The sequence below is a fragment of the Podarcis pityusensis genome (assembly GCF_964106645.2).
Source record: "Podarcis pityusensis genome assembly, chromosome: 1".
Taxonomy (NCBI): Eukaryota; Metazoa; Chordata; class Lepidosauria; order Squamata; family Lacertidae; genus Podarcis; species Podarcis pityusensis.
The window spans coordinates 48,118,774-48,131,380 of record NC_138028.1 but is presented as its reverse complement, the minus strand read 5'-3'; the positions used below and the strand labels follow the sequence as shown (position 1 = coordinate 48,131,380).

General features: G+C 43.3%; 1 protein-coding gene across 5 annotated transcripts in view; it reads right to left on the bottom strand.

Annotated features, from left to right (window-relative positions):
• Window positions 1-3,639: 3,639 nt before the first annotated feature.
• ACTN1 (actinin alpha 1) overlaps window positions 3,640-12,607 on the bottom strand; it is an 88,698-nt gene continuing 79,730 nt past the window's right edge. For 2 of the 5 annotated variants that reach the window (XM_080982293.1, XM_080982292.1), the window contains exons 18-21: window positions 11,793-11,939; window positions 9,695-9,760; window positions 7,195-7,353; window positions 3,640-5,456 (exon numbers count right to left, since the gene is read on the bottom strand). In XM_080982293.1, coding sequence (XP_080838419.1) covers window positions 5,298-5,456; window positions 7,195-7,353; window positions 9,695-9,760; window positions 11,793-11,939 — 531 coding nt within the window. In that variant the 3' untranslated portion in view covers window positions 3,640-5,297. Of the gene's footprint in view, window positions 5,457-7,194; window positions 7,354-9,694; window positions 9,761-10,287; window positions 10,369-11,792; window positions 11,940-12,607 lie in introns of all 5 variants that reach the window. The other 3 variants (XM_080982291.1, XM_080982290.1, XM_080982294.1) reach the window with 2 other exon arrangements.

Below are 12,607 nucleotides of genomic sequence, written 5' to 3'. Positions count from 1 at the left end.
TTTCTGAGGTACGTGGCCTCTGAGGAATGGTTTCCCCAGTTTTGGCACAAGGCAAAAACAGTTTTGTTTTCCCAGGCATTTCGGCAACGTCAGTGATATTGTATGATATTGTTACATCAGTTTTTAAATACCATTTTAAAAATTTCTTCATTGCATTTGTTTTACTGTATATCACTTCGGGATTTTTTTTAGTGGGGAGCAATATACAAATTTAACAAACCTAAACCTTGGCTTTCCAAAACATAACTGGTTGCCATATATATAGCAGGTTGCTCCATAAAAGGATGCCACCATATTGTTTTTTCCCAACCCATTGCAAACCATTGCGTAAGCTGAGGATGGCAGAGACTTTTCATATCACTGCTGTGCCAAATGGACAATAAATGTAGTAACTGGTGTGTGGTGTAATATTCACTTGGCCCACATAGGTCCTGCCAGTCACAGACTGTACTAATGCAGCATGTGATAGTACAACCACAATTAAGTGGCTTCTTCTTTGCCACAGTTTATATGAATTGGCTGTGATAAGAATCTCTTGTTGATTCCCTGCACACAAATGGCTCCTTTTCTTTTCACCAACGTGTGCAGCCAAGTACTCTGTGACTGACAAAGGTGGCCTTGTTTTTATAGGCATTGGGGAACGACCACAGTGCTGCTTGCTGTGCAGAAGTTCCCAATCTCCAGGCAGGCCTGGGAAGGTGTCTGTCTGAAACCCTGGGGAGCTGTTGCCCTGATAGAGTAGCCAGTGCGGAACATGACAAATACCACAGAAATCTGTTACACATTTTCACCTAGTCATAATATTGAGGGCATACTTGGAAGCTTGCTTCTTTACTTCCATGCCACCAAATGACAGGCTGCAGGTGAGCAGAGCGCACCAATGTGCTGGGATCTTAAGAGAGGATGTGTGCGGTTTCTCTGGCCTCAGAGATACAGACAGACAGACAGACAGACAGACAGACGGACAAGCACTTTATTTATGCCCCATTGGGGTAACTGGCAGTCATCTATCTATACTGGGAAATGTAAATGCTGGCATTATAGCCAGATTGCCAGATTTTAAATTACAAAATACCGGTCTATGATTGGTGCCTGGTAAATCACGGGTTGTAAAGATAGAATCTGGTGGATCAGGATAGTGTGGATGAGGAAAGAAATTGCTGGTTTACATAAGCAGAGCCAGGCACCTGGAGCAGACAGTGTGTGTGTGTGTGTGTGTGTGTGTGTGTGTGTGTGTGTGTGTGCGCCCCCCCCCCCCCGTTTACCAAATTTTCACCCCAACTTTACTGATTGTTTTATAAAAAAGGTAAAGCACCCCTGACAGTTAAGTCCAGTCGCGAACAACTCAACTCTGGGGTTGTGGCACTCATCTTGCTTTACTGGCCGAGGGAGCCGACGTTTGTCTGCAGTTTTTCCGGGTCATGTGGCCAGCATGACTGAGCCACTTCTGGTGAAACCAGAGCAGCGCACAGAAATGCTGTTTACCTTCCTGCCGGAGCGGTACCTATTTATCTACTTTGCACTTTGATGTGCTTTCGAACTGCTAGGTTGGCAGGAGCAGGGACCGAGCAAACAGGAGCTCACCCCGTTGTGGGGATTTGAACCGCCGACCTTCCAATCGGCAAGCCCTAGGCTCAGTGGTTTAGACCACAGCGCCACCCATGAGGTTAGCAAAATTCTGCCCAACTGGTAACACCAACATACTTGGGGACACTGTTTAATAGTGGTTACTGCTGCCCTCCGTCCAAGAGACCCCTTTGACTGATACTGCCTAATCCAGTAAGATTATCTGTACATGGTGGGAAATATTGTATTTCCTACCATGCACAGCCTCCTGTGCAGCCTGTCAGCAAAGGTGCAACAGGGTCCTCTGCCTCCTGAGGGGCAAGATAGTGGGAGTAGAGAAGAGCTTAGGCTCTGCTTTGGGCCTGCAAGTTTGTCTGCTTGGAGAACATGTGTGTGTATGTGTATGTATTTTTTGTTACTATGTTATGTATTTTGTATTTTTATACTGTAAACATCCCTGTGTTCTTTGGGTGGAGGGTGGCATATAAATTTTATGACTGATAATCAATAAGAACAACAACTATGGAGTCTCACCAAACTCACCTTTCAAAATAGTAGTGGGATGTTAGCATCCCTGTGCTCATCTTCTCAGAAGATGGGTAAAAATGCATGGCAGCATATGGCATGCAACAGTGCCCACCCACGCTCAGTAGAACCAGCTCAGCTAACATCCTTCTGGCTCTTCCACTGTTAGTTCTAGCAGACAGGTCTGTACTATTCAGCTACCTGGTCACCCAGCAGGACCACAAGCTGCTGCTACCCCCCATCCTGTCCCACAGCTCCTAGAATTCCCTATCAGCAACATCTCAGCTTCTGCTCCTCCCACATGAATAGGCCTCAAACCAGTTCTGGCTACTACTCCTTTTATCTACCCGCCTTTCTCTGCAGCTGAGGTTTATCAGATGATACTCCCAGTTTCCTCCTCTTCTGATGCTCAGCCTTAGGGACTGCCGTTCCCTCTCATTCCCCCATCCCCAATCTGCTCCAGAGGGTCCTCCAACCCTCTGGAGCGGACTTTGAGGATGAACACGGGGTGGCAGGCAGGAGAGGAAGAGGAAGCTTTGTTTTGCGCACATCTATTGTGCCAGTGGAGCTGCAGCACTGAATATATATTTCCCTCCAAAGGGCCTTTTGGATGCTTAGACTTCATAATGGACAGGTGAAAAAGAGGAGTGTTTCTGCATCTTTAACCGCCCTGAGACCTGTGGGTATATACTGTATACACATATACATACGTGGGTGGAAAAGGGAATTTCAGCAAGGTGCAGATTACAGAAAATAAGAGATTCTCCAGTACTACTAAAGATGTGCGTTGTGCCTTGGAGGAAATTTATATTCGACCTTATAGGCTGCAGACCAAATGCCAATGAGAGCAGAAATCATTTTGTTCACCTGAGATACATATAGTATGAAAGTAAAGCAGCTAAAGAGGGTATGTGCAGAAAGGTAGCGAATTGTTAAGAAGCTAATTTCTCAAAGATGTTTTAAAACATGCATAAAAGGCCTGCTAGAAGCAAAATATTTTAATTTTATTGCTGCTGCTGTATTTGTATACAATATTGTAATGACCTTCCAGTTAAATAAAAAACTGATACCATCACAGCAAAATTTAAAAGTGAGGGTACTCTGAAGCAAAGTTCTTATTAACCAGCCTTGGTGCTACTTGGATAACCACAGACAAATATAGGTGTCCCGTGTGAATTTGCAGATTATTGCTCAATAGGGATCTTGTTCTTGGAACAACAATTAAATTACAGTACTGCAGCAAGAATCCCAATCATTTACACAGGCTCAGATACCTTTGGGGGAAAACTGGCAATGGAGAAAAACATTTGTTCCTAACAAAGATGAGAGAGAGAGTGTGTGTGTCTTTAAAGAGACACTTCAGCACAGTGCTGCCAGCTTTTCACAGTAGCCGCCTGTGGTACTTCCTCTTGTAAAATCTTCAGGTTTCTATTCACCGTCCTTCAAAGCTTCCCTTTCCCCCTCACCCCTGTGTTTAAGAATATGTTGATACACCTACAGAGATGTGGATACGAGAACAAAAACATACACAAAAGCTGGAAGAAAATCCCAAGACAAACTAAACACACAAAATTTATTGGTTTCGAAAACAATTGCTTTAAAGCCAATTGTACATTGGGGGCGGGCGGGAAGATGTGGATGTCATATCTTCCAATGCCTAGGATTGGAAATAATGCAATGGCTCATCAAATAAGATGAGAGTATTTATAAAATTAAGGCTGCAATCCTATGCACACTTACCTAAGAGCAAGACACACTGAATACATTCATACCTCGGGTTGCGAACACAGTCATGCCTCGGGTTGTGATCCGTGCGGGAGGCATGTTCGCAACCTGCAGCGCCGCATCTGCGCACACGCATGACACGATTCGGTGCTTCTGCACATGCACAAGCACTGAAACCTGGAAGTAACCCATTCTGGTACTTCTGGGTTTGGCACAGTCCACAACCCAAAAATGCACAACCCGTAGTGTTCGCAACCCAAGGTATGACTGTACAATGTGGCTTAACGTTGAGTAAACTTGCACAGGAACATGCTGTAAGACTGCAGTCCTATACCCACTTAGCTGGAAGTCCCATTGAACTCCATGGACTTCTGAGTAAGACATGTATAAGACTGTTGTCAGTCACTTAAAAACCTTTTTTAAAACAGGAAAATTGACTGCTAATTATTTCTTTGCTGGAAAAAAAGCTGCAAGTTCCAGCAATCTGCATACTTCATGTTTGGTCCAAGTTTATCTTTCGTTATCTTAAGATTATCTCCATTTGAAGCCACATAAACATCAATACAATTCCAAAGCAGAGTGGAGGAGGGGAAAGCACTTTGGTGTCTTGCATTTAAGAAAACAGGTAAAAACATGAACATCAGAATAATATACAAAAAACCCTCCAAGCTACCAATGCATTCTGAATAGTGTTGGAAAGCCTTTCTGGTTATAGAGAAACAAGTTAACTAGACAAAAGAATGAAGTCTAGATTTGTTATCACAATAAGTTTTCTTTTTAATATGGTCTGTGACAAGCAATATCAAAGATGCCAACTCTCAAGCGCCATGTTTGGAAACCAGACAACTTTCAGCAACAACACAAAGTAGGCATATTGAAATTTTAATTAAATATGAAAACATGAGCTGTGTACATTATTTTTCCCTAAAAAACACAGCAATTTCAAAAAGTTTTATTGTAAAATATTTTCATGAAACAAGTGAACCAGCAATACATGCACTTGTGTGCCTCCGCCTCTTAAAATAAATGTGATAAGGAAATAGAGACAGGTGGGGGGGGGAGTGGCGCTGGGCTTGGGAATCTTAGGATGGAACACTGAACTCCATTTCCTATGTCTGAATGGCAAGAAGAAGAAAAACAAACCGTATACATTTTGTGTAATACTTTTAACATTTTCTATTTACGCTTCAGTCTTGGAGAAAAATACTTTTTTTCTGTAATAAAATACGTTTGCTGATATGTAACTTCTTTTTCTGCAGAAAATAATTTTGTAAACCGTCATCTTTTAGGGGCATGATAAACTGTTTCATTTCAACATTTCCCCCTCTGCTGCCCCCACCCCAAATGGGATCTGAAGTGGAAACAGGAAGGGCGGAGGGGAGGGGAGAGAAAAGGCAGAGCAGAGCCCGCTTTGCAAACAGAAAGAAAAGTGCTCCTGGATGGGAGAGGGTAAGGATGTGTGGTGGATAGATAGGTAATAGTTAAAGGTCACTTTCGCCATAGAGAGCTGTAGAGAAAGACATGTAGTCCAGGGCACCAGGTACAGAATCCAGCCCGGTATAAGGTGCCATTCTAGCAATGCAATATTCAGCTTGATCAGGAGGCAGTTCCCGTCGCAATTCATCCACAGTGATATAATTCTGTAAGAGAACAGAGGGGTGTCCTTTTTTATTTTAACTAGATGAGGCAGGCACAATTTTATTAATGTAAATTGCACTTATTTCCATATTAATTAAATACAGTCATATCTTGGAAGTTGAACAGAATCCGTTCCGGAAGTCCATTCGACTTACAAAACATTCGAAAACCAAATTGCGGCTTCTGATTGGCTGCATGAAGCTTCAGAAGCTGCGGAAACCCCGTCGGACATTTGGGTTCCAAAAGAACGTTTGCAAACCGGAACAATCACTTCCGGGTTTGTGGTGTTCAGGAGCCAAAACGTCCGAGTTCCAGGGCGTTCAGGATCCAAGGTACGACTAGTGGTTTTATTTGATATGCATTTTCTGTTGCTTCCCAATTGGGGTGCAGCCTATTTTATAATTTGTAGTATTAGGACAGGGATGAGGAACCTTTTTGGCTCCACAGGCCAGATCCTTATCCATCAACTAATGTCACAAATTACATCAGGGGATCTGGTGTTCTGAAGTCCTGAAAGCAGCAGGTAGCAAGGTGTAGCTAACGGAAAGACCCCCCACTTCATTTCAAAGGAAAAAAATCTTCCTGTTAGCAGGACCTTGCTGTCTGCCATGCGGAAAACCTACCTGAGCAGGTTCAGGTGTGGGTGAGAGAGCTCCCTGCAGAGAGTTCTCACACGCACCCAGATCAGTCAGGATCACCCTGCCATCAGCCAATGTGCATATGGAGTACTGCTTATTACTGGAGGCTGCCTTTGGAAAAGCGGTGTTTGCAAATGCTCCTCCTTTTAGCTTGTGGGCAGGCCGTCTCAGTGGGGTGGAGGGGGAGACTCCTCTCCCTTATCCTGCTGCCATGACCCCACTGGAGTAAAAAAAGAAGAAGTGTGACCTGCTTCAAACAGCACTTCTGGAAAGAGCTTGAAACTCCACCCATCAGCTAATGAGTAGGGATTAAAGCCTGCTCCCTTGGCAGTATGATCCTGTTCCCTACTGGGAACAGGGTGTACGGCCAAATGCAGGATTAAACCCTGTCTTCTGACCCATCAGCTGACGACACTCGTGACCAGTGGTTGTGTGGGTTGGAGGGAAATGGCCTTGCAGGCCAAATTGGGCCAAATTACCATAAGCAAAAACAGGTTATATGTATGTTTCAGCCAACCTGAAATAAAGGGTTTGTTTCATTACAACACATTCCTAAAATCTTTATTTGAAAAACCCAGGTTATATTTTTACATTTCAGCTGTCACGGGGAAGCGCTGACATGTAGCACAGTTCAGCGAAGATCAGAGAGACAAGGTCAGACAGGAAACTTGCAGCTAGCAGTTTCATTAAGAATCAGAGTCATGGAGACTCATGACATATGCTCCCTCAGCATAAGCTGTTGCTTAGGGTGTCTTCCTCCTCCCCAGCTAGTCTATTTTCTCTGTGTCATATCCCTCCCTCTGCCTACAGTGAGTCCCAAGGGACTCTGCCTAGTTTTCTGCTCTATTACATAAAGAAAGGGCCTTGTTTAGGGAGTGGGAGAAGGAGCTGGCAAGTTTTCAACTCCAGTATCTCCCAGCTCTCCTCCTCTGGGGTGTGTTTGGTCATCCAACACCAAGACACCAACACCGGGTCTAAATTGTCTTCCACTGCACTCTCCCTGGGGGACATCTTGGTCAGGCTGTTTCCACCACTCCTCATCTAGCCAGTCCCTGACATCACCAATCCTAAAACCACGTAGCGCACAAAAGTCTGAACTCACTTTATCTCCAGCCAGGATCTTGAAAGAAGCCATAACTTGGTCAGCTGTGTCAGTATCTGCAGTTTCCCGGGACATGAAATCAATGAAGGCTTGGAACGTCACTACTCCGATGCGGTTGGGATCTACGATGCTCATAATTCGAGCAAACTCTGCTTCACCCTGGACAAAGATACAAGAGTTAGCAACAACTCAATCTACTGGTGACAGGAAAGGATGAAATAGGCATTTGTTATGGAAACACACCATAGCCTTTTGCAAACTGGCCACCCCACCCCCAGTGATGTTTTGGACTTTTTCTTTAACAATTTCTTTAACAATTTTCTTTAACAATTGCTGCTCTGGTTGGGCCTGATGGGAGTTGTAGTCCAATCCATCTGGAGGGCACTAAGTTCGGGAAGGCTGTTCCAAAGGCATCGAGGATGTATCACATGAAGAATTAATTGAAGTAGTTTGCATTTGAAGTTATAAGGAAGACAAGCTCATAAATGTTTGGCACCAAGTAGTAGTCTCAGCACTGACACCCAAAGAATGGGGCTGCTACCCCTTATCACAGGTCTGATAAGACAGCAACCAATGGAAGCCAATGGCGTAACTGCTTCAGGTAGAGACTTTCCTCAAGCTCCAACCAAACACCGCCCAAATGCTATATTATTGTGATGCTGCTGCTGTTGAGTGTGGGCACTGCATGGCACCAAGTCCACAAGAAGCTGCTGTGTAGAAACACCCTCTTTATAGGAAGGGAAACACAATAAAAGTACCCTTGACAGTTTCATGGTTAGGAAACATGGTTAACAAAAGCTGATCTCACTGGAGATTAAGATTCACCAGATTTCACATCTTAGAACTGGGTGCTTGAGAACTGTAATGTGTTCACTAGCAACTTCCTTTTCCCTCTTTATAAATTTTGTGGCAAGAATAAGCCTAGGGGCTGATTTGCATGTTTTTGCTGAATTCCCCCTCCTTTTTTCTAGCCCATGCAAATGGGCTATGCACATGAGCAGTGTAACAAGTGGGGTATCAAAATTCATGGAATTCAGTTGCAGCAACTTACATGGATGGGGCAAGCTCCAGACCAAAGATTTGAGATCACAGAGTCTGATGAAGATAAACTCAGTGGCCCTGTTGACAGCTAAAATTAGTAGTACTGCCAGATATGAGATTATATTATGAGGCATCCTGTCTCTGTTGATTGAAAGAACGGATAACTTTGGAAAATACACTTATTTGGAAAATAGCATTGCATTCTTAGTACTACTAATCTTAGCTGCCATGGGGCCACTGGGACTTATGGGTGGAATATAGGCAGTATGGAAGGCACAGACCGTCACCATATCCTATACCCCTTCAATTGATGGCTATAACTAATTTCCCTTCCAACGACTTCTACCAGCATAGCTCCAGTTCCAGAAAAATGTGAGTATACAGTTGCCCTGTGGTATTGCAGTTCTGTGTACACTTTCCTTGGAATAAACCCCACTAACTACCGTAGGAGTTTCTTCTGAGTAAAGATGGTGTGCCTTTCACAGTGAAAATATGAACTGTTCACAAAATGGCAAAGACATGCCTAGAGAGAGCTGTGTTGCTCATTGACATTGATGTCACAGAAAATATGCATAGAGTATTTAACAGAAAAGGTGCCCAAGACTCTTGTGCAGCTACATCCCACACTGCATAGTTAAATGGTTTTCATCTGTTGGTTGATATATTGCAGGTTTTGCAGTTTGTTTTTATTGCGAATAAATCCAGTTGTTTTTGTGGATTTGTGAGACCGACACAAAATACCATTTTTGGCCAAAGGGGAGCTTTGAAAATGTTTGAATAAAAAATCCCCTTAAAACAGGATTCAACTAATGAATCCTGTCAAGTAGAAGCCTTCAGCAAGAACTTTCACATGTGTCATAGGGCTGTCCCTGCCTTTTCTCCCCCCGCCCCAAATTGGCTCTGGGGGCAGGGGTTGAGAGAACTTCTGCAATTGAATGCGGGGGGGGGGGGGCTTCTGTCTGGCAAGCCAAAATGCTAGCCCTGATCATTGAATTTCTTACGTCCCCAATGGATGTACATAATGAAGAAGAAAAAAATCATTTTTTGATAAACCAAATCTCGCAGTTTAAATGTGGGAAAATGGACTATTTTTACAGCAGAAGGACAAGTGTGAAGGGTTGTTGTGTGGGCTGCTCACAATGAATTAGCAACAAATGCATAATTATAATGCAAAAACAAAGCAAAATGGCCATGGGAGAACTAGGCTTAGACATTGTTTTGTTCTACTTATTCAGAGGTCAACCAGGAATCAGTTTGGATTATATTCTGATTCTTCTTCCAAAAATAAAGTATGAAGTCAATCCGGTTTGTAAAGAAATATGCCACTGATGCCATGGATTTTATTCACAAGTCACGGGACTGACAAAGCTTTACCTGGGTTCACTAGCAGTATGCCCTTTTCTCATTTAAGGGTCAAATATACCACTGTGAATATAAGTGGCAGATGCTTCTACCTTACCATATTGTAACCAATGGAGATAAGGCAGGTGCGGAAATCTTCAGCATCCATCATGCCAGTCTTCTTCTACACAGTCATAAAGGGATGGTAGAATGAAGGGGAAAAGAGAGGAATAGAAAGTAGAGACGAACTCACGGAAGGTGTTAAAAGAATGGATTTGCATGAAGGAAAAATGGAAGATGAGATATATTGAACAACAAAAGAAATTACGAAAATAACTTGAAGAAAACAAAGGGATGGATTCATTCCATTGAAAATAAAGGAGCAGATGAAAGTTTAAGGATCAACAACAAGAAGAAAAAGGTACCGATAGGAAGATAATTTTTTTTAAAATGGAGAAGAGAAAGGAAGGCAAGAAGAGTTTTAGGGAATCAAGCAAATGGAATGTGTAACCGAGAAGAGAAAAATTGATTTGACAATGCATAAAGAAAAGAATGGAATTAAGACAGAACATACAATAGTATGCAGAAATATGCACAATAAAATAGAAGAACATTGACAAGACGGATTAAAACAAAAAAGAAGAGAAGGGAGAAATATGTTATTCCCTTATGGTTTGATATTTGCCTGAGTTCCTTGCTAGCATTCAGTACCTGTGCATCGTTTCCAATATCGTAACCCAAGCTGATGAGGCAGGCTTTGAATTCCTCGGGGCCAAGTGTGCCGGAGTGGTCCTGGTTAGGCAGTGCGCCAGCCAGCAGGGCATGCAGTGCCAGTGGGGTGGTGGCATAAGACGAAGAAGAGAAGGAGAACAAGAAAGGGGCAAGGAGAGAAGGAGGAGGAGGTGCACCATGCAGCAGGTGGGGAGAGATTGGGGGGAGAATGGCATGCAGGAAATAAAACAGGGGAAGAAATAAAAAGTGCACAAGGTTAGATACTGTGCTTACATTTTGTATCGTGCTAATGCTGCCTTTTCTTTTTTTCTTTTGCACTTCTTTCTCACAAAATATGACCATGCCAGGGACAAATGTTTGCTTTGAAGACTGCTTTTCATTAGAAACAATTACATTTTCTTCAACAAGTTTAGAAGCAAAACATTTATTGAGCCACCTGGACTGCAGAGAAGCACTGGACACATTTGGAATATCCTGTTGCTGAAGCATCTTTGCACTTAGAGGAGCCTTGGATTTAGAAGAACATGTGAGTTCATGTAGTTTAGAGTGGCCCCAACTCTGCAGCCATTTTTAGTCCAAAAGTTTATTCTTGCAACAGAACTTGGACCAAGTCTCCTGCTTGATGCTCCCTGCACTGAAAACTAGACCTTTGTCTTTAACTTAGACGTTTACCCAGAGATATGACGCAACATTAAATTGCCTTTGTATTTTCTAAATTGTAAAAAACAAACAAAAACAACTCACATAGTGAATATAAGCTAAATTAAAATGCGAGTGAGATAGAGGACTTGACAGAGCACGCCTAAAAGCTACACACTATTAGCGCATGAAGTGACTACATTTTCTACAGCCATTCCGTACAGCCAGATGTCTTCCTTTGTGCTGTTGCTGACATAGCAGTATTTTGTCTGGATTCAGTGGCTTGAGCTGAAGATTGTTCCATGCAAGGTTAGCCTCGGTCTTTTTGAGGCAAAAACCGTAAGAACAATCCAGAAGGAAGAATGTGAAGCACAGACAGTGTGGCCTGAACAAGAGGCTTACTGACAGCGATACCTGACCTGTGAGCTTACACATGTAGAATATTTGTACTGCAATGAGTTATCACTGTACATTTTCTAATGGATGGATAACATACAAGAGCTTTGCTAGGAAGTGGCATGTAATCAAGTTCAACAAACAAACAACCCCACAACCATTAGCTACTCTCACGGAGGCTCATTAGGTTAATGTGGCCATTTCTATTAAATCTGAGAAGGATTTGAAAATCAAAGAGATAAGGTTTTTAAACATTTGTGTTAGCATTTCCTTTGAGTCCCCAAATGCTTTAATGTTAATGGACTCTGCCACATTTTAAAAAAGTTTTACTTGAGCTGTGGTTTCACAAGGAGAATCTGAGCCTTGGTTTCCATTCGCTTCTATGGAGAAACTCTCTGAAGTTACAGGCACTACTAAACTCCACCATCCCAACCACCCATGCCACTTACCCTGTCAAAGTGGTTGAAGGAGGCGCGGAATTCATTCATCTGCTCCTGGCTGATTCCTTTGGCATCCCGAGTCAGAATCTGGTTTTCCACTTCATTGGTAGTCCTAGCAATGGTTGTGAGGAGCTGCTCCCAGCCCACTCTGATGTGCTGGAGGAGAAAAAACGATTTCCCGCCTACATTTTAAGTTGAGAAGCAGCATCTGGAGACTAGTCAAAATGCAGTAAAGTGATTGTAGACTTGGAAAATGTGCTGCTCAGTAGGGAGAGGAAGCACATGGCGATGCTGGTTGCAGATAATGGGAGTTGTAGTCCAGAACATCTGGAGGGCTCCAGGTTGGGGAAAGCTGACCTAGGTTTTCATTTAAAACAAGGGTAGGCCTAATCCAGCCCACTAGACCTTCCTATGCAATCCACAGCACTCCCTTGGCTTCCCCAGGTGTGTGCACATTGGCGTGGACCATTGGAGAAGTGGGGAGGGCATAATTTTCATCCACCGAATGGTACTTTGGGTGGAAGGTTTTTCCTCTACATGGGAATGAAAATTGCCTATTGCTTCTCAGCACTCCAATCAGCTGTTCTTCCTGATCAAGGTATCCTGGGTAGAGAGGTTTAAACTGCCTGGCACCCTGTGATGGAGAAGAGAACCACCATCACCCACAGCTGATGTGTGGGTCAGCCAAGGAGTGGTAGGCAGTTTTCATCCCTATTGTCATGCACTGGAGGTTTAAACCTCCCCACTCAGCTGGATGCAATGGGGATGAAATCGGACCCTCCATGCTCCTCAGATGGTCTGTGCCAATCAGCTGAGAAGTGAAA